Source organism: Maylandia zebra, linkage group LG9 (genome assembly GCF_041146795.1).
Source record: "Maylandia zebra isolate NMK-2024a linkage group LG9, Mzebra_GT3a, whole genome shotgun sequence".
In the NCBI taxonomy this organism is placed as follows: Eukaryota; Metazoa; Chordata; class Actinopteri; order Cichliformes; family Cichlidae; genus Maylandia; species Maylandia zebra.
The window spans coordinates 6,696,833-6,719,331 of NC_135175.1; the positions used below are offsets into that span (position 1 = coordinate 6,696,833).

The 22,499-nt window shown below is 39.9% G+C and overlaps 1 protein-coding gene across 7 annotated transcripts in view; it reads left to right on the forward strand.

The window, feature by feature from the left end:
* The window catches only part of slc12a7b (solute carrier family 12 member 7b), a 77,536-nt gene that overhangs the window by 39,686 nt on the left and 15,351 nt on the right, over window positions 1–22,499 (forward strand). For 6 of the 7 annotated variants that reach the window (XM_004572290.3, XM_004572291.3, XM_004572292.3 and 3 more), the window contains exons 2-8: window positions 11,955–12,046; window positions 13,097–13,228; window positions 14,298–14,444; window positions 18,874–18,928; window positions 19,069–19,199; window positions 19,854–20,095; window positions 20,178–20,389. In XM_004572290.3, coding sequence (XP_004572347.1) covers window positions 11,955–12,046; window positions 13,097–13,228; window positions 14,298–14,444; window positions 18,874–18,928; window positions 19,069–19,199; window positions 19,854–20,095; window positions 20,178–20,389 — 1,011 coding nt within the window. Of the gene's footprint in view, window positions 1–2,479; window positions 2,787–11,954; window positions 12,047–13,096; window positions 13,229–14,297; window positions 14,445–18,873; window positions 18,929–19,068; window positions 19,200–19,853; window positions 20,096–20,177; window positions 20,390–22,499 lie in introns of those variants that run through there. The other variant, XM_004572295.5, reaches the window with a different exon arrangement.

A 22,499-nucleotide genomic window follows, 5' to 3' on the forward strand; every position in this document is an offset into this window, starting at 1 on the left:
TTCATCCAAAACACAGTCATATTCAAAGTAATCCCAAATTGGACTCTGGCGCTTTCTCCCCACTTTTCCTGACATGATTCTGCGCGTGGACAGAGCAGCAACACAGATGACTCGACTAACATACTGCCACCTGCTGGCATAATGAGACAGCAAGAAATAAATCTGGAAACTAAACTTCATTTTCACCCTTGACTATTGTATGACACACACACATCAACGAAAACTAAACACATTTTTGCTATAAATTCAGTTAATTTTAGTTAGTTTTGTGAGCACTCATTACAGTTTTAGTTAGTTTTCCTTTTTTTGTTTTTATTTTTATTTCCGTTAACGAAAATGTTTTTTCACTTCTTGTTTTCGTTATTTCGTTAGTTTTCGTTAACGATAATAACCTTGGTATGCATGACACTAAAGCGTGGTGCTTTGAAAGCACTCACCTCTGGTTGGCCGATGTTAAAAAGAGATATTTATATATGTATGTATTAGGGGTGCAACGATACACAAAATTCACGGTTTGGTTCGATACTTTGGTGTCACGGTTAGATATTTTTTCGATACAAAAAATGTTCATGCCTTTTTAATTTGTCATTTATTAAAATTATAAATATATATTTTAACTCAAAAGTAGTTTTTAAATTTAATGTTGCTGAAACAACAAAGGGATAAAATAATAAATCTATCTGATCGAGAAATCACTCATCTTTAGAAAAGAGAGTTTATTACAGAGAAATGGCTCTTTCCAAAATAAAAGCTATACTATACGCGTCTTCTGGGCTATATTCTCAGCAGCACATTGAACATATCAGGTCCCCATAAGGAGAATCATGTGCTAACGGCTGTCTAAATGACTCGGGTCAAGTTTGTAGCATGCATCCTTGTTGTTTTTGTCTGCTTCCACTTGTCTTTGCACTAGGATGATGTCGGAGTAAATGTGCAGTCATATTCGTTGTGTTCCCACTAGTGCTGTCAGCGTTAATCTCGTTAAAATGACGTTAACGCCACAACACGGCAAATCTCCGTTAACGAGCTAACTGCGCTAACGCACTAGTTCCCACCAATGTAATTGAGCATTGCGTGGCACATCCAACATACTGTTTAACTTTTGTCCATGACGCGCTTACCTTCAAGGTCATACATCACATGAAAACCAAAATAGTTTCAAACGCCACATCTGAATGAGGGTGGAGGAGGTTCAGTTCGCCATGTTGCAAGGAGAGCTTAACTTCTGTCTTGCTAGCTTGCCCTGTGCTCAGTGAATCTGCGTTCGACTACTCCGCCTAGGCTGCACTGTCGAGCGCAGATCCACTGAGTGCTCAACACAGACAGCCTCGTCAGAAGGAAAGTTGATAAAATAAATTAAAAATTTTGTATTGTTCGATACATATCCGTACTGAACCGAAAGCACTGTATCGAACGGTTCAATAGTGATACGAGTATTGTTGCACCCCTAGTATGTTACATATATTCATTGATGCATGATCATTTTCAGATCATTTTTCTTTCTGAAAAACTGAACAAGTTATTTGCTAATTCAGAAATTAAATACAGGGGGGAATAAAAATTTTAATGGCATCTGTTTTTATGGTAAAAAATTTCTTAGTGTGTGTGTGTGTGTGTGTGTGTGTGTGTGTGTGTTACGTCATAGTCTAGGGGTACAGGAGCACAACATAAGGGTTAAAAGGAAGGTGACCCCACCCAGGTCCCCAAAGCCAATTTACAGATTAAGGTGATTTTATTGCTACATGTTTAGACATCTTTGTGAGGACAGAAAATTATATACCTGTGGGGTACAACAGACACTTATGGGGACAAAGTGCCTGTCCCCATGAGTTCGAAGGTATTTTAGAGGCTCAAAATATGGTTTTAGTGTCACGGTTACAATTAGGTCATGGTTATGTTTAGACTAAGGGTTAGGTATGAACCTTTTCATGGTTAGGGTAAGTGGCTAGGGAAAGCATTACATCAATTAGATGTCCTGAATAAGATATGAAAATGTGTCTCATACTGTGCTGATCAATGCAATGTTTGTGACACCCTGAAGGTCAGGCAGGAGGTCAGCCCTGTACCTGTAGTTTAAATCGGTAAACACGAATCGATTCGGAACGATGTACTGCACAGCTCTCATTTCAGAGGGCATGTGGTAATTCTGCTCTGTCAGCACCACAAATGTGCTTTTTATTAACGGGGGAAAAGGATTTTTGTATCTTTCCTCTTTGCTGTGTGTGTGCGAGAGAGGGAGGCTGAGAGCACATTGACTCATCCTTCCTTCTTCCTCCAGCTCCACTAACCTAAACCAATCTCTCTGTTTTGCTCCAGACTGTAAGCTTCTGCATACTCTGCTTGCTTTCTTTGCTCCTCCCCATTTTGTGTGTGTGTTCATACATGCACACACAGTGATCAGTAGCTTAGCAAGGTTGAGTGAGAGAACTTGGGTGTGTATGTGTGTGTGTGCACACACTTGGACATGTGTGCTTGCCGGTCTGTCAGCAGGAGGGTGAGGGTGCTTTGTGATGCATGGCTGATGTCGCTGATCGTCGTCGTCACAGGCCACTTTTCACACACACAAGCACCCACACACTGTCACAGAAATAGCTGATCCTCACGTTATCCACACAGCTCGGGGCAGCATTCCTGACTTCAGCACCTCACTGGCAATATCTTTCTACTTTGAGCCCTGTACTACTGGAGTTTCACAGGGACCACTGCTAGGAACCCAGCCCCCTTCCCGCCCTTCTTTTTAGCCCCGCTCCTCAGGATGGAGCACAGGGGAGGGTCTCGACAGAAGGGTAAGTTTATCTTCACTCCTTCTTAAAAGCCGTTTTCTACCCCCGCGGTCGCTGCACTGATAAATTGTGATTATATTGTGAAGAATTGGTTCAGTGTGTAACGTGCATATATATCTTCAGAGGTATAAATTTGGGTTCAACAGAGGTCGTAGTGTCTCGCTTTCTCTGTATTCAGTGTGAATTTAAGGGATCAAGATGCTTTACTCCTTTATTGTTGTTGGGTTTTTTTTGTTTTGAGACTCACAAAATCAAAAATCTCAATTTTTTGTAAAGTGTGGGAATCGATGGGCGGAGCATGGCACAAACTTTCCCAAGCAGAGTTTAGAAATTTGCCCTAAAAATAAATGCACTGACATCCAGCAAAGGGCAAAGTGCATAAAAATTTAAATTCCTTCTTGTTTCCGCCCTTTCCTAATCTTGGGGTCAGTAATGGAATCTTTTTTATGCATTAACCACAGGCTAAAAATATAGATTTTTGACTTGTAATTTTTGAATATCTGATATTCTCTCGGTATTGACTTTTTTAAAACCTTTGTGTCTTTTTCTGCCCACCATAGTACATTGAGCCACGGGCTAACACCGACAGTGTTAGGCAGCTTACAGCGTCATCACAGCGGACGGCTTAGTGGTTATAAATAGGATGCGTGGTCATTTATTACCACAGTGAATATAGAGGCTGAGCCTAGCCATTAGCACATCCTCAATGTACCTGCACATATATTTGGAGTAAGTAGCAGAGTGCTGATGGAGTCTAACTTTAGCCGTGGCTTCTGAACAGAGGCGAGCTGAAAGACGACTGACTGTTTGAGAGAAACATCGAGCTGCCTCTAACCATCTTCAACTGTGCAGAGCACGGTGGCACAATCAGGGAATCCCACTCTGTTATGTAACAACGCTGACTGTGATGTAAAACAATGAGTTTGGAATTGCAGATGTTGGGGGCAGTCTAGCATGTAACCATCTGGACTCTGTTTATCCTGCTCTTAACCTCCTGTGTCCTGCAGCTTTCATGAGTATCATCCAAAAAGTAATGGTGGCCACAAGGTTTGCTCTTGCATGCGTAGGTGTGTGCCACTTCAAATTAATTTATGAGCTCTAATGCACTCAAATGTATTTCTCACTAAGTGTTAATGTCTTAAATACAATTTTATCTCACTGCTGAAACACAAAACAAAGCCAAACATAATTTTTTCCTGAGCTGATTCAAATTTTTCTTGGCAGTTAGTGTGTGTTGTTAGCAAGCTTTAGCTCATGCCAAAGGTTTCTGTCCACCTTGAAAGCATTGGAGATAAGGGGCATGATGGTTTTTGCTACTTAGGCGGTTAATTTAACCTTTCTATATTTCCATTTAGTTAGCCCCAATTATATATGCCCTTCAGCAATGTCGCATTTGTTGAGGTCACGTAATGCGCTATAGCACCAGCAGTCTGTCCTCGGCACCTGCAAAAGTGGATCATGTACACAAACACACACAGCTTTAACCGTCAAACCCACCTGCATTCATTCATCACACATTACACAAGAGGCTTCAGCCTGCTCGTTCCTTATGTTTTTTTATTGCTCAAATCCCAAACTCTTTCTTACATTTGAATCATTTTGCCATCAGTGTATGAGGGAAAACTGCACTAATCATCACAAATAATTCTGCTACTTAAAGCTCACTTTTTAAAGTGTGCTGCTCAATACTGCAAATTGAACATTTGCAGTATTTGTAGCTTTAGTGTTTTGCTGTAACATGAGCTAATGCAGGGTTAGGGACACGTTCTTGTACCTGGTTGCTCTTGCTTAGTCTGTACCAGCTGTGATTGAATATGCGGCTCTTTAACTGCAAGCCGGTCTGCTCCATTCACCGGGACGTACCTTACATGTTCTGTCTGCTGTATCTGCTTTTTTTTGCTGCCTCGTAGTATGTTTGGTTCAGACACTGCCTGTTTGGATGAAAACATCTGCTTGTTCTGGATGGAAATGAGGGGGGATTAATGAGTGTGTGAGAGTAAACATTACAGAAGATTTGGAAATGATGACCTGTGTGATGAAGGCAGGGTTACACAGTGAAAAGATCAGGCAGGAGCAGTTTTTAGGCTATGGTTGGCAGGAGACTTGCTTTCTTTGTTGTGATTATTTAAATATAGTGAAGGTTGGACACTAATGTTGGTTTTGTTTGGTTTAATCCTCTAATGCTGGGCGAGATGAGTGGTTAGGGGCTACTATGGTTACATAAATAGTAGGGGTGCAACGATATTCGTATCGATATTGAACCGTTCGATACAGTGCTTTCGGTTCGGTACGCATATGTATCGAACAATACAACATTTGTAATTTATTTTATCAACTTTCCTTCTGACTATGCTGTCTGTGTTGAGCGCTCAGTGAATCTGCGTTCGACTACTCCGCCTAGGCTGCACTGTCGAGCGCAGATCCACTGAGTGCTCAACACAGACAGCATAGTCAGAAGGAAGAGCACAGGGCAAGCTAGCAAGACAGAAGTTAAGCTCTCCAGATCTGGCGTTTGGAATTATTTTGGTTTTCATGTGACGTATGACCCTGAAGGTAAGCGAGTCATGGACTAAAGTAAAACAGTATGTTGGATGTGCCGTGCAATGCTCAATTACATGGGTGGGAGCTAGTGTGTTAGCGCAGTTAGCTCGTTAACGTGTTGGCCGTCTAGCCCCATGCAGGGGCGATCGGCGGTAGCTCGTTAACGGAGATTTGCCGTGTTGTGGCGTTAAGGTCATTTCAACGAGATTAACCTGAAATCACTAGTGGGAACACAGTGAATATGACTGCACATTTACGCTGACATCATCCTAGTGCAAAGACAAAAACAACAAGCATGCTACTAACTTTAGCCGAGTCATTTAGACAGCTGTTAGCACATGATTCTCCTTATGCTGCTGAGAATATAGCCCAGAAGAAGCGTATAGTATAGCTTTTATTTTGGAAAGATCCATTTCTCTGTAATAAACTCTCTTTTCCAAAGATGAGTGATTCCTCAATCAGATACAGGGCTTGCAATATCGCTAGCCCGACGTCCTGGGGCTAGCGATTTTTTTCAGTCGGGCTACCAAAATCTATCTCTTCCCTGCCCGTCGGGCTATTGTAAGAAGAAAAATATATGTCAATGCTTTTGCATTCTTTCAGAAATGTAGCTGGGTAATTATGTCATTGGCATCGTGAGCCACTGTCAATATGTGACATATTGAAATCGCGTTTGAATTTGCGCTTGTTTTTTTGCTTTCACTTTGCAATTGCGCGAACTGTGTATAGAGAGCGACAGCACTGATCTGTGAGTGATGAAAATTTGTGCACCAATTCCTCTGACATCGTCTTATTAATCGTTAGCTCACTATGCAAACATGACAAGTGAAATCTCCCGCAGCAAGCTTAAACATGTGAGAGGTTGATCGCACAGAGAATCGCTGAGCTTATGTGAGTGCGTGTGTAAAAGCAGGAGGATATATATTTCATTTCTTCTGAGCCAAATAAGACAGGTCAGGGTGAAGAAGTGACAGCCAAAGAAAAGCTTACCACAAAACGGAGAAGTTATGACAAATCAGACTATAAGGCAAAAAGAAAGTGCAGCTTCATGGTTTCATGGACAAAAGAATTTCTGTGGCTGCAATATGACAAGCTAAATAACCAGGGCTGCACATAAGTGGTCCGCAGGTGCGCATTCGCTGTCAAAATAAAAAACGCGCACAAGGGTTAGGGTTAAATTTAAAAACTGTACTTTTGAGTTAAAATATATATTTATAATTTTAATAAATGACAAATTAAAAAGGCATGAACATTTTTTTTGTATCGAAAAAATATCGAACCGTGACACCAAAGTATCGAACCGAACCGAACCGTGAATTTTGTGTATCGTTGCACCCCTAATAAATAGATAATCATAAGAGGAGCATCCAGACGGGGAATATCAGCTGAGCATAACCGTGTGTGTCCTTTGTTTGACATGCTATAACCTTTGCTTTGACACTTCACTATAAACTGCTGATCTGGTTATTCATGTGTCCACATTCCTTCTTCTTTTTTTCTTTTTTTTTTACATGTAGCACTGGCTGGCTTTTTCCTCACAGGTGCATATTTGCAAACATTTACATCCTTTGCTCCTTTTGAACTAGATTGCAGTGCACCATCAGCAATCTTGAGCTGACTTGAGAACAGATGATGTAAGGACTTTGCATCAGCAAAGCAGGATGGGTAATAATCTTGGTGGAATGATTACCCAAACAAAGGGGTAGTTTGGGGCAAGGCAGGTTTATTTATAAAGCTCATTTGAAACACTACAGTCATCATGATGCTTTAGTTTCAGGCAAAAATAAAGAGGAAAGAACCAGAACAAGACTTTTGCTTATTTGTTTCTTTATGATATGGTTGATGATATGATTCACACGAAATTTAGGATTAGACTGCAATCAAATATATTTAAACAAAAACATAAGATCACTGAAAGCAGGGTGAATTAGTCCAAGGTAGATGGCAACTTCTGCAATGTGAACAGAGGCCAACATCTGTTCACACCATGGCGATATGTGAATCTCGACCATGTGCCTGTGGACCCCTCCATGCAAGCACACTCACACACATACAGTGACATTTGCGCTAAACCATTCCACATTATACTTAAGACAGAGGGACATGTGCAGATAATCTTCATCTTCTGTTGAATCCCCCGTATTTGTCCCTGTGATCCGCCCCTTCCTCCACTAAATAATCCACTGCAACAATCACTGCAGCAATTGCAGTATGGGGGGATTGTGGCACCTGGCACTTTTTCTTCGTTTAGGATGTTGAAGTGCGTCTTAAGGTCACCGGAGGATTCGATCACCTCAGGGTGAGACAAATTTGTCGCCCCACACAGACTAGTTGAGATATTTTTAGAACAAAGGAGCATGAGATTGCAGATTTAATTAACAGATGACATCAGTATTCATGTCGGACACAACAATGTGATCCAGATAAAGAAGCAAAGAAAAATGGATGCATAAATGAACAAAAGTTTTTATAATAATGCAGAAAGTCTCTCTGGTTTCTGTTGGCTTGTAGTAAAGAAGGGGTAAAGCCCCTTGATAGTTTTTATTTATATTGTTTTTATTAAATAACCTTAAAGACATCACTTCACACGCTGCAGATAACATCGTTCGGAAAGCTACAACCATGCAGTTAAACTGATAAATCAACTCACCGTCTTTATTGTGTATTCAAACATTCATAGCTATTTTACACTTTTCAGATCACAAAAAATCCTGAACATTCTTGACGTTAAAAGTACTTCATAAAACAATCATGGCTTGATACCTGTATATTAGAGAAATTAGATGCCTTTGAAAAGTCCATTAGGGTGTCTTAAGTGCAGCGTGGGATTGTATTACCAAAGATCCTTCCTTCACTTGAGGACAGGTGAACGGTTCTCTTCACTTCCTGACTGACGTCTTAACCAATTTACATATGGACTTAAAACAGAAACCTCACCTGATTTGGAAACATTGACAGTTTTAGCCTGCTGCCTGGTCTCAAAGAGGATTTAGCCAGAGTCATTTAAGACAATGATTACCGGTGGCGTGTAGCACTGAAAAGAATAGCTAAGTGATGACTGGCTAAGGCTGACTCACCTTTACCTGCACTTGCTTCATGCTTTGCCTTAAATTCACTCATTCCACACTCTGTGAAATATTGTGTCCCTCCCTGATGTTCTCTACGTGCTGTCCCACATAGAACGCTCTTTTACAGAGTGTCACAGTACAAGGACGTAATGACTTTCTCTGTGATTACCAACGGGCTAAGCCACTCTACAAGCCTCTTATTCCCCCAGCAGCTGGATCAAGCAGCAAAAGTTACTCGTGAAATCCCCTCTGCAGTAGGCAGCTCCGGCTGCTGATGAATGGAAAAGGCCCAGCACTGACTGGTTGCGAACTATCAATCTAAACAGGTGGAGAGATGCAGTGCACGTATTTTTGGGCCAGTGTTTAAACTTCAGCTGTTTTGCTCTGGATAGGCTCATCACAGACAGTTGTGTTATTTTTAAGTAGAATAGACTCATTTTATACTGTGGAGCTTCAAACAGCAACTTTATTTACACATATTTACATTTGAACCACTCAGTATTAATACTGACCTTTGCATGTTTCAGTTAAAAAATGCCAAATATAAGCAGATCTTCTGCTTTCCTGCATAATTTAATAACATCAATTCATCTTTTACCTCTGTATTAAAATATAAGCATCTTCTTTTTTAAAAGTGATCAATTTGTGACCCTTTAACTTCTTTGAAGTTAAAACTAATGAGCTGGAGTGCTTAAAAAGACTCCAGTTGTCACTTGCATAGTCTTCGCCCAGATAGAATTGACCTCAGTTTATGTGTGCATGCATGAAAGCAGCATTTGAAGTGGTGTGGCTTTTTGTGAAAAACATAGTTTGCTGCCTTTTTTGTGTCGGGATATAAAGGAGTTGTCCACTTATTTTTTCTGTTTTCTGTCGTGGGTTTGTTCTGCGTGGGTGCGTTGGTATGAACTCTACACACGCCACCTCTGTTTATTTTTCTTGAGTTCCATTTGAAGCTCATATTTATTGCTTCATTTTTTGCCTCATTGGACTTTATTTATAGCATTTTATTGGTCATAAACACACAACCTATTTTTGACTGTTTTAGTCTCTGCACAGCAGGCTTCAACTGCTTAAACGTCTGTTCACTCCTCCTCACTTTAATATTTCTGACACTATAATGTAATTACCTGCAAATTAAACTAATGGAATGGCACGCACACGCACACACACTCACACAATCTCTCTCTCTGAGATGATCTTTATTTATCACATTTATCTGGATTTCACACACCATCACACCCTGCGCTCTAAGGTGTCCGTTCATTCAAAAAGTTTGGTTTGCATTGCTGTGTAGTTTGCCAGCCCAAGCAGCAAAGACGTGGTTCTCAGCTTGGTGCTAGAATGTCCCTTCTGAAGACGGCTGGGTCGCTGTGGGTAATACAGAACAACTACAAGATTCATCATGCAGTTGACAAAGTAGACACAGAGGAAAGACAGCGTGTTTCAAAAACCTCTGCTACAGACCATAAAATAACCAGTGTTATTAATCTTGATGAGGAAAAACATGGGAACCAATACTTGTGTTGTATTTTCAGTGAGAAAATATCCAACACAACTCTTGGTTGCACTGTTATGTATTTTTAAGAATACGAAATATGTTTTGTGTGATCTGTAGTAATGTCTTTGATATTAGTCTTTCCATCTATATTCCCACTGTCCTTTGCTAACTTGCACTTACAGAGTAAGACTTAATTTCTAGTTTAGGTATAAATTATTTATGGATATCTCATCACCATGATGTGGGTTATTAAAAATGCAATGATGTGAGAGTCAGATGCATGACGCCAAAGTGGGTTTAGTGTATGTCCAAAAAAGAAATAAGACTGATTACATCAGATAACAATTATTAGCAGGAGTCACTGAATATAGCAAGTAATGTATTAATTTTAGATGGAATCACGTCCACCTGTTGGATTGTTTTTTTTCAGTAGGATGAAAATACAAACCTTGCCCCGTCCTCAGGATGGATGGTTACAGGTGTGTTCTAATAGACTGTACTGTCAAACAAAATTCGAGTCTTATTTTTGAACCTGTTCCCAAAAAAAAAAAAACCTCCCTGAGACATCTTCAGGGATCACCTCAGCAAATAATGAACTTTTTGAATAATGAACTGAATAATGACCTCCGTTTAACAACTTTAGATGTTACATGGACGAGATGTCTTGGAATTAGAGCAGGGCGATATGACCAAAAATATTTGTCACGATATACATTTGAAAATTTGAGATAATGATATAACTGATGATATAATTGACACTAGAAAAAATACTTTACAACTCCACAACTTTATTAGTGCAAAAAAACCCACATCAATGTATTTTCACTTAAACAAGCAGCTTTTTTATGTGCATTAAAGTTATATAAAAAATTAACACTGCAAATGCAAATTCCTCGCTGACAGTTTAACCAAAAGGCATTTCCAGTGGAAATTGGCCGACATATCCTCAGCATAACCATGTATAATATCCACAAAACTTAAAAAGAGGTTATACACACACAATACAGTAATATTATGTTGAAGCACAGTACGTATCACTCTGTGAGGCTCCTGCCTATGATAGCCGTAATGCTCCGACAATCCATCAAGCTGTGCGGGTTTCGTAGCTTAGCAAAGTTGTACTGAAACATTTGACAGATTTTCCAGCGCCGTGTACGACATAAAATAGTTTTGAGGTCAGTAAACACGATCAGAGTTCATACATAAGGCACATGGGATTATAAGGGGCACTGTCGACTTTCAGAAATATCAAAGGATCGATTTTAAGTGCGCCGTATTTTCCAAAACACTCGCTAATAACGATGCCCCACTAGCATGCTCTACCAAAAATAGTGCTTTGTTGTGTATCTGATGGACGAAAGCTAAACCAGTTCCACACCACTGAAGCTGCAGCATTTTTACAACCCAATTCTGGTTCATCTGTTTCATTCAACGATCCGCTTTTGCCCTTCTCATTCTCTCTCGCCGCCGTGCTTTTTCCGCCATGTGCGTATGAAAACAAAGGCACTGCGCATGCGTGTTTTACCCATATTCTATCCTGATATTTCATTTTCTTATCATTGCCCAACATTATACCGGTATTACCGTGAACGGTATGATATGGCCCAGCCTTACTTGGTATAAGTACTTGTCCAAGGTAATTTATCATATTTTTTCAGAGATAACACCATCTGCAATAGCTTTACTAGTGGAGAATAGTTTCATTGTCTTCTTAAAAGATCTTTCTGGCTTCTCCCATTCAATGTTTTTCTGCTACCAGCGTGGTGACATGACATTTGTGGCAGTCCCTGCACTGAGTCAACCAAACTGTCAGGAAGTTCTTGGATATAAGAAGAGGAACGCCTTACAAATGGAAACATGTGATAATGATTTGCATAAGCAACCATCTGAAGTTTTCTTTACTTCCACCGAACATTGTCAGGATGAAGATCCATGAACAGCATTATTATGTACTGTGGTTCTTACAGCAATTGTTTTCCAGTCACTGGTTATATTGAGTTTTGGTTACACGATGTGTTAAATCTCCTCTGCATTTCACATAACGAGAAAACTGTGTTTCTACAGGTGATGGAGTCCCAAAGGAAAACAGTCCTTTTATCAACAACACAGACGACAAAGGCAACAGCTACGATGGCACCAACATGGCACTTTTTGAGGTAACTGCCCAACATCATCATGTGGATGTCGCTATCATTTCACAAGCCAAGGAGTGTGTTCCACTACACAAGGAAATGTGACTGTGCTTAGGCTGGGAAGGAGAAAGCCCAAACTCCACAGTAAAAACTATAAATTCACCAGAACCCTGGCTGAACCTTATCTGCAGCCTAAGTTGGAGCTAGTCTGTGAAGCTCAAACCATTCATTAATGCCAAGTATGCTGGAACAACAGTCTAAGTTGTGGTGAACTAAATAAATAGAAACTCGCAGAGGTAAAAGCACCAATTTACCCTTAGCTCAACAATGTGTCAGTCAAGAAGTTTATTTGCCATAAAAACTGGTACATTCATTTAACTCCATTCAGCTGAACCTTTGCCTGCTGCTTGCCTCTGCCATTTGGCGGACCTTGTTGCTCTGTGGTCACTGGCGCTTGTGTAGAATCAATAAGACAACCGCGGCATTTGGTTCTGAAGTTGATCCAGGAATGCTTTTCAAATATGCTTTGAATGGATGAAAATACAAAATTTTGCACAGTTTGTTTTGCAAATGGAAGACTTCATGCGATAACTGCCCATCAAAAGGCCAAATTAAACTTTGAAGTTTTTCCTTGATGTGATATATATGAACATATAATTCCTGCAAGCCCAAAGTTCAAGCATCAGGCTGCTCTGAACCATACTTTCTGTTTCTACTCTTGGCTCTGTATGAACTTAATGAGAGCAGATTTCCTGAATATGCTTCTCAGGTACACGGCTCTGTCTGTGAGCATGAAAGCCCCACCAGCCTATTCTTTTCTTTTAGTATTCAGCCAGTCAGAAGGTAGATGGCTTAAAATGAAGACAGTAGATGCACTGGCTGCACTAAAGCCCAGTATAAGATCTAAAGGAATGATTTTGAAAAACAAATCATACAAGGCTGCTAGTAAAGTTCAGCTATAACAGTTTTGAGCCTGAAATGAGCATAAAAGCTCCCACTGAATGTCATTTTGAAAAGGTCATTTGTACAAGACTGCTGCTGTTTAGCTGTTAAAGATGAGTTTCTTTATTGCAGGAGGAAATGGACAGCAACCCCATGGTGTCATCCTTCCTCAGTAAACTCGCAAACTACACCAATCTCTCACAGGGTGCACAAGAGCACGAGGAGGCTGATGACGATGAGGGGCCAAAGAAGAAGGCTGTTAAGGTAAAGAAGCACACACTGTAGTGGAGCTTTTAGTTTGTGTTTGCATGCATTACATACATGGTAATGTACAGTTGCATATTAACAGTTGTTCTTTTAAATCTGCTGACCTGTCATTATATAACCAGGTCTTTGACCGATGAAGCCACCGCTGTTTGTTTTTGTTCTCTCTGTGCTTTTCCATCTTTAATACATCTCTTAAAACGTTTTTGTTCCTCAGAAAAAAATGTTATTATTATTAATATGCGTGTGTGTATTACTGCTTAGAGGAAGTCTGTTTAGTCACTGAGTCAACATTTCGTTTTGTGAAACGGCTACAGTGAAAAACTGATTTTGCCAAGTAAACAAGAAGAAGAGGCAGGGTCAGGCTCATTTCAAAGATAAAATTCTGATAAACACCATCACCAGTCCAGCACAAGCCTTTCCTTCAGCCTCTCCTTCGATGCTTTTGTTTTGTCATTCTTTGAAAAGAGTAGTTTCCACAGTGCTGCCATGCTTTTGTAACCACAGCCTGGGTCACATCCCAGTTGCCCCATCTCGTCCCAATGTGTAGAAATGGGCCTTGAGCACCTCCCACTGGCTTTTAGGAGCATCTTACTAAAGAAAGAAGTGGATGCCATTCTTGGCATTCTTGCACCTCTTTGCCTGAAAAAGAGGTGTATCTTACATTTGGAGTTAGATGGTGGGTAGGCCTGTCATTCTCCTTGCGGTCTTTCTGCTTGTTGTTGTGAAAATACCATTCCTTGCAAGGAATAAGATGGAAGTCAGTTGTACTTTTGGGGTAGTGGTTTTGACTTATACAGTGTTTAATAATGTGTACTTTCTTTTACACTCTGTCTTTATTTCCCTCTTTGCTTCTGCTTCTTTGTCTCTGGTGATGTTTTTTAATTGTTTTATTTATGGCTGTAAGGGTTTCAGCAGTTTTCAGTTTGCACAGCAGTTTTCACTTCTTTCCTCTGTTGTCATATCCTTAATCACTCCTTCCATCAAACACAAATATTTTTAATGTTTTCTCATCTTCTGCTTTGTCGCTTCTCTCCCAAATCCTCCCCCTGCCCTTCCTGCCTTACAGAGCCCTCAGATGGGGACGTTCATGGGTGTCTACCTCCCATGCCTCCAGAATATTCTGGGGGTCATCCTGTTTCTGCGCCTTACCTGGATTGTTGGCACTGCCGGCATCTTGGAGTCCTTGGCTATTGTCGGCTTATGCTGCTCATGTGTGAGTACTTCATCATCACAGTCTATGTGTTTGTTTCTGAGTCTCTCTCTTTTTGCTTTTTCCCCCTAAAATGTGGCATTAATGCTTGTCTCAAGGCCTAAAAAGTTTGTGAATTAGAAGATTATAAAAATGCAAGTTTTAAACAGCCACAGCTGCATGGCTGATGTGATCTGTGACAATCCAAAGTAGAAAACAACTGTGGAAACTTTAGGCTCACATGGACTACTTACACATATGCTCAGTATGCTGACCTTATTATTTGAAATTAGGCCATGTTACCATGATCATTGTGCTAAACATACTCTAGGTCCATGTTGCATTACAGTAAAGGAAGTATGACTGGTTATGTGCAGAGTAAACGTTGATGGGTGTTTTGTGTTCCCTTCTACATCTCACACCAAACCTTTGTCCTTGAATTTACTTCCTGATTATTTTTTATGATGGAAACCATTTCAATGTATTGATAAATGATAGAATAAGAGGAACTGGAAGGAGCTGAATATTATTTGTTCTTTATCAAGGGCTTTAGCTTTTAACTCATTAGAACAGGATTATGTAAGAGTGTGTGCATGTGTGTGCGCACGGCTGAGTGTTTTTGCTGATTTTGGGTCCAGAAGCTGCTTCGGTTGGTTGACAGCCATAATGAATGGCCAGCAAGATGAATTAGTGGCCACTGATCCCTCCTATATTTAGCCACTGTGACTCTCCATTTCTCCTGCTCGTCCAGCTTCTAATGGTACCTGACTTGACGTGTAATCCGTCCATCTGCAAACTGTCAGAAACATGACGCCGTCCACACCCACACAGTAGCTATATTCACCAATCCCATGGCAGGCAATGGATTATTTCAGCTTAATCAGGCAAAGTAGAAAGGAGGAAAACCCCAGACCCTAAATGCTTTTTGTCTCATAATTAAATCTTCTAATGGCATACCATCGTCTGTTTGAAGAGTAACACTGCCTAAACAAAGAATCAACCGTGAAGTGCATTTCCATTAATAAACCCATTCTTATCAAAACTTTACATTTTTAATATCCACAAATTATCAAATTTGAAGCATGTTATTAATGATCTTATTAGGTGTTTTATATTAGATATTTTGGACCCTGCAATTCATAATATTATACTGAGACCCCCAACAGTGAGATCACCCACTGTGAGTAAGCAATTGGCAACATCGGGAAGGGAAAAACTCCTGCTCTCTCTTTTTAGTCCCTGTCAGCATTTTGGATCAACTGGAGGCTTTTCCCACCTGTGCGGCCCTACTTGCTTTATATGTGCAAGTAGGGCCGCACATGATTTTGGCTTCCCACAGTTAAATAAACACGATTATTTAAAATCCAACACACACACCTGATAATCAAAGCTTCTGTTTGCTAAGCACAGCCAGCAAAAGAAAGTTGGATTAGAAAGATGTCCATGTGAAGTTCAAGTATGAGATAAATAAGAATAAAGAATAATAAAGTATCCTTTTAGGTGACAACACATATGTTCAGTAGGGGTGCAACGATACACAAAATTCATGGTTCGGTTTGGCTCGATACTTTGGTGTCACGGTTCGATATTTTTTTCGATACAAAAAAAAATGTTCATGCCTTTTTAATTTGTCATTTATTAAAATTATAAATATATATTTTAACTCAAAAGTACAGTTTTTAAATTTAATGTTGCTGAAACAAAAAAGTAATAAAAAAAAATATATATATATCTCAGGGCTCGCAAAATTTCAAAATCCCTGGTAGCCCTTCGGGCAGGGACTCTTCAGTTTTTGGTAGCCCAAAATAAATTGAAGTAGCCTGAATAAAAAAGAGAGCAATTTTTGATTGATGTTTTATTTCCTGTTTTGTTTCCTTTACAATATTATACATTAATAATATAATATTGTAAAGGAAACAAAACATTAATCAAAAAATTGTTAAAAAACAAATTACAACATTGTATAAAAATTACAATCATCAACTCAAATACTTGGTTCTAATCGAACAGAAATTTCTATGAACTTGTAAGAACTGTGTAGGACATGAATCAGTCTGTGTCAGATCAGAATTTGAAATTTCCACTGAAGTCACGGTAAGAGGCAAGTGGAACCAAGATCTAGGCCATTTGCTTTTTGAAGTTTTCAAAGACTGCTAAATTTTGCCAGTGGTAGTTCACTCTTTGCAACATAGTACGCTGTTCTAAACAGATTTTTCAGGTTTATTTTTAGTATGTTATTTGCAATTGGTGTTTGTTCTGGGAAAGATATTGCAGACTGAGCAATAATGCATTTCTTGCATTTCTCATGGGTTCTAATGGGGGCCTTTTCTTAAAATGACATTTCGAAAGAATGCAAAAGCATTGACATATATTTTTCCTTCCTACGATAGCCCAACGGGCAGGGCAGAGATAGATTTTGGTAGCCCGACTGGAAAAATCGCTAGCCTGACGTCCCGGGCTAGCGATTTTGCGAGCCCTGTATCTGATTGAGGAATCACTCATCTTTGGAAAAGAGAGTTTATTACAGAGAAATGGATCTTTCCAAAATAAAAGCTATACTATACGCTTCTTCTGGGCTATATTCTCAGCAGCGTATTAAACATATCAGGCCCCCATAAGGAGAATCCTGTGCTAACGGCTGTCTAAATGACTCGGGTCAAGTTTGTAGCATGCATGCTTGTTGTTTTTGTCTGCTTCCACTTGTCTTTGCACTAGGATGATGTCGGAGTAAATGTGCAGTCATATTCACTGTGTTCCCACTAGTGCTGTCAGCGTTAATCTCGTTGAAATGACGTTAACGCCACAACACGGCAAATCTCCGTTAACGAGCTACCGCGGATCGCCCCGTGCGTGGGGCTGGACGGCCAACACGTTAACGAGCTAACTGCGCTAACACACTAGTTCCCACCCATGTAATTGAGCATTACGTGGCACATCCAACATACTGTTTTACTTTATTCCATGACGCGCTTACCTTCAGGGTCATACATCACATGAAAACCAAAATAGTTCCAAACGCCAGATCTGAATGAGGGTGGGGGAGGTTCAATTTGCCATGTTGCAAGGAGAGCTTAACTTCTGTCTCGCTAGCTTGCCCTGCGCTCAGTGAATCTGCGTTCGACTACTCCGCCTAGGCTGGACTGTCGAGCGCAGATCCACTGAGTGCTCAACACAGACAGCATTGTCAGAAGGAAAGTTGATAGAATAAATTTTGTATTGTTCGATACATATGCGTACCGAACCGAAAGCACTGTATCGAACGGTTCAATATCAATACGAGTATCGTTGCACCCCTAATGTTCAGTTAACCTCCTAAGACCCAAACTCTTCCACGGCATGCATTTTTAATTTCTCTTTGATATTTGGGCTGATTGGGACCTGATGAATGTAAAAACAAAGAATTATCAGATTTTTTTTTTACCTAATTTTTGTTTCTAAGAAAAATGAGAGCCACATATGAGGATATTTGTTTAAAATTTCGATAGAACAGTAGCAGTATAATGTCCTTGTAAGTGGATATCAGGCCCTTGTAGAGCAAAATTGAGTATTTTGGTCTAATAACCCAAAATGTGGACACCAGGTCCTAGGAGGTTAAAACTGTGATACCTCAAAGAGCTCAATGTTCAGATGTAGTTGAGAGTATTTTATAAATCCAAGTACGGCTGCTGATAAATTCCCGACATGTGGCAGGTAGCTTTAGAGTTACAAATTGGTCCATGTGACGCAGGAACAGTGGGAATGATGTCATCAGTAAACAAATGCCTTCCAGTTCTGTACTTCAAGTTCTCGCATCATTCGTTGTCAAGTCCAACTTTGTGTATAGCTTCTTAGTGCTTCAGTGGAAGCAGGAGGTAAAACTGTCAGCTAATTGGCTTTACTCCAGCCTGTCTGACACCTTAAATAGGACGCCAACAAAGAGCACGGGGTGTATTTTGGTCATGCCCTTGCCCTTTCTCTACACCTCCTCTTGCTTTCCTCTCATTCATTTGCCTGCTTTTGTGTCACCTTCACGCTGTCCTCCTTCAGTCTTTACTTCACCCTTTTAAGTTTTAACTCTATTTTCTTTTTTCTTTGTGCATCTTATCTGCCCTTCTCTCCGCTCTGTCCTTTCTGTCATCCGGAAGGTCTGTTAGGTAACAGGCTGATGTAAATATCCTCTTCCACAATGACTGATTTCATGGAAAAGCTTGTATCTGTTACCAATCCAAAAGATTTAGAGCATAAGCCCATAAGAAGTATTTTAACAGACTCAATATTAATTTAATCCACAGAGGGTACCATTGTTTGAAAAATCTACAAAATTCAGGGAAATAAAGAACTAGAGGGTGGGCAAGGACGGTGTTTTGTTTTGGGGGGCTTTTACATGACACCATTGCACCATCTTTGTAAGGTCTTCAACATGAAGCATTTTAATTCAGTTCAGCTTTTGTTCATTAATCTCGTCTCTCCACAGACCATGCTGACAGCCATATCCATGAGCGCAATTGCTACTAATGGTGTTGTTCCAGGTAGGATCCTTTTTCTTGGGGTTATTTGAATAACAGTACACACTTGTCTTCTTCAGGCTTATGGGTTGTATAGCAGTATATAGCTGAAATGATGACCTAAAAGATATTAATATCCTCCTCCCTCATTCCCTTTTTTCCAGCTGGAGGCTCGTACTACATGATTTCCAGGTCTTTGGGTCCAGAGTTTGGTGGAGCTGTGGGTCTCTGTTTTTACCTGGGGACCACATTTGCTGGCTCCATGTACATCCTGGGTACCATTGAGATTCTACTGGTAAGTAGATTATTTTAGATTTGCAGCTGGTAGATCGAGTGATCCCAATATCCATCAGTTTATGGATTCTCTGATACCTTCTACAAATCCAGTTGGTCATCTCATATAGGGTGCACCTTTTAAGCTGCTTCAGCCAGCAGCACCACATTTGCTGCTCCGTCTCCAGGCCAGCTTCTGCTAGTGATGTGATTATTTATGCATACTCTGTTCTGCTGTCTTTTGTCTTGTCTTCCTTCTCTCACCCCAACCGGTCGCGGCAGATGGCCGCCCCTCCCTGAGCCTGGTTCTGTCGGAGGTTTCTTCCTGTTAAAAGGGAGTTTTTCCTTCCCACTGTCGCCAAAGTGCTTCCTCATAAGGGGTCATATGATTGTTGGGTTTTTCTCTCTACCTTACAATACAAAGTGCCTATAGGCGACTGTTGTTGTGATTTGGTGCTGTATAAATAAAACTGAATTGAATTGCTGTGGTCTTGCTGCTGCTTTCCCCATTTTATGACCTTGAAAGCAGAACGCAGTTGGGCCATAACCACAGTTTATTTAAAACACAAACTGCCACAATATAAAAGTTTTCTTCACATCTTATTAGTACAATGAAACGAGAAGTCGTTTAATGTGACACTTTGTATTTCTTCCTGCATTGTCTTTGTCCATCCAGACCTACATGGTGCCTAAAGCAGCCATCTTTGTGGCAGATAAAAAGGAGGATGAATTGGATGCCCTGCTGAACAACATGCGTGTTTATGGCACTTGTTGCCTAGCAATAATGTCAGTAGTCGTGTTCGTTGGGGTCAAATATGTCAACAAGCTGGCACTGGTCTTCCTGGCTTGTGTTATTCTCTCCATCCTGGCCATCTATGCGGGAGTCATCAAGACCATCTTTGATCCGCCATACTTTCCGTGAGTCAGTGCTAACATTTATTAAGATTTATTTCAGTTTAATTAGTGCTTCATGTTAAAATTTCTCTCTTCCTTCACACAGTGTCTGCATGTTGGGGAATCGTACCCTAAAGAACCACCAGTTTGACAAGTGTAATAAGATTGAGGTTATAGACAACATAACGGTCACTACCCAGCTGTGGAACCTCTTCTGCGATGGATCTCAGCTCAATGCCACATGCAACGAGTATTTTGTCAACAACAATGTGACCGAGTTGCAGGGCATCCCTGGACTGATCAGCGGAGTCATTTCAGGTGGGAGCAGACCGTTTTTGTTTGTTTTTTTTCTCTGGAGCCGTGTGCACATGTGGAAGAATTTTTTAAAAAGTTACCAAGATATGTGTATACTTGTTTGAATCATACAGATTTTAATAGCTGTTCACCTATCCTCATCGATCAGGCAACAACAACCACAACAATCTTTATTTATAGAGCACATTTAAAAACCAGCGGTATACCAAAGTGCTTAACATAAGAGACAGAGAAGTAACACGAGTATTATAAGGCCTTAGCAAAGTGTCAAATATACTCACAGGTCAATGCCACTAATACACAGGGGGTAATATGAAATGCATATCAAATAAAAACATAATAAAAGCACAAGCCATAAAAAATATGTATAAGGAAAAATAGAGTAAGTCTAAGAGTCAGGTGCGAGCATTAACAAGCAGGAAAGGCGAGATTAAACAAATAGGTTTTTTCAGGCACACTGAATACTTCCTACAAACTATAAATGAAAATGATTGAAGAATGCTTAATCTCAGCAAGAATGTACACAGTCAGTAGTTTTTTGAATGCATTGCAAAATCTGAGCATACCTCATGTTATGTAACTGCTGGCAGGGACACACTGCTTTTCCTCCCAACATCCAGTGCAGATGCATTCTTGTCATATTTCTGCAACTGGGACAAGCCTGTGCAGGTGCTGAGTGATTCCATGCACAACTGTTTTACTGTCTCCTTAAAAACAGACAGTTATTTTACTGACCTCTCATCCTTTCATCATTTCTGTGAAATATATTTAATTTTCTCTTGATTAATGATTCATTTCTGCTTTGGTGCTGGTACTTATATAGCACTTTTCTACTCTAATTGAACATTCAAAGTGTTTTTAAATTAAGAATTTAACTTTGCCATCCTCACTATCTAACCGAATTTCCCAGAGGAACCCACCCGAAGGATTAATAAAGTTCTATCTTATCTTATCTTAATAATATTATTTCATTAAATGATTTATCAGTTTCATCGGTGTACCAATGAAACCATTTTATTGTCTATTAATATTTAGATTCCCTTCACCCTGCACTAATGGATGTAACGGATGTTGTAAACAAGCTACGTGGAAAGTCAGAAATCTAAAAAGGTTCACTTTGTCCAGTACTATTTTGAGCTAGAAAAGGAACAATTATATATTTGAGTAAAGTGACATATATGCACATTAGTATAGGCATGTAGACATGCTGAGGCTAGCACTGCTAACGTTAGCCACACTAACGTTAGCAGTGCTTTATTTAAATTAATTTAATTGCCTACCTAAATTGAAATTTTCATTTCATTCACACCTTGCCTTCTATCACAAACTTTTGCTGGAGGACTAACTGCTGATTAGTTGTTTGAATAGTGATCTAGTGCCAAGAATAGCCACACATTTCTACAAGCAGTCTGCACATCTTCACTCGTGCTGTCCCAATTTTATCAGCAACACTAAATAAATGCCACACAATTGACTCATTACCCTGTTTAGTACTTGCTGCAATATGTTGCACAGTTCACTGAGCTCAAACAAATGTTCCACCTGCAGAGACTGCCCTCTGGTTGCATTTGTGTGCAGTAAACTACAATCTAATTTTTTCCCAGCACTAATGTAATTTAAACAGATAAATAAAGTCATTTTATCTGCTTCGTGTTGGTGGATTTCTCAGGGTAGCAGGCAAAGGATTTTCCCACAACTTGAAAAGACATACTCCTCGCTCGCTGCTCATCATCTCTTCTCGATAACTTAAGATAAGATAAGATAAGATAAAACTTTATTAATCCCTCGGGTGGGTTCCTCTGAGAAATTCGGTTTCCAAAAGCACAGCACCGACAGAAGTTACAGTTACAGAATATTATATATATATACACACACACACACACACACACACACACACACACACACACACACACACACACACACACACATATATAAATACAGAGACATATATAAATAAAATATACGAAGGGGATCAATAGAATAAATAGGAATACAAATAAAAATACAAGTGAATTGCACATTTCAAGTATGGAGTCTATTGCACTGTTGACTATTAACAAAAGTATTGCACGAAAGGTATTGCACAGTGAGGTGAAGAGGCACTACAGCTTAG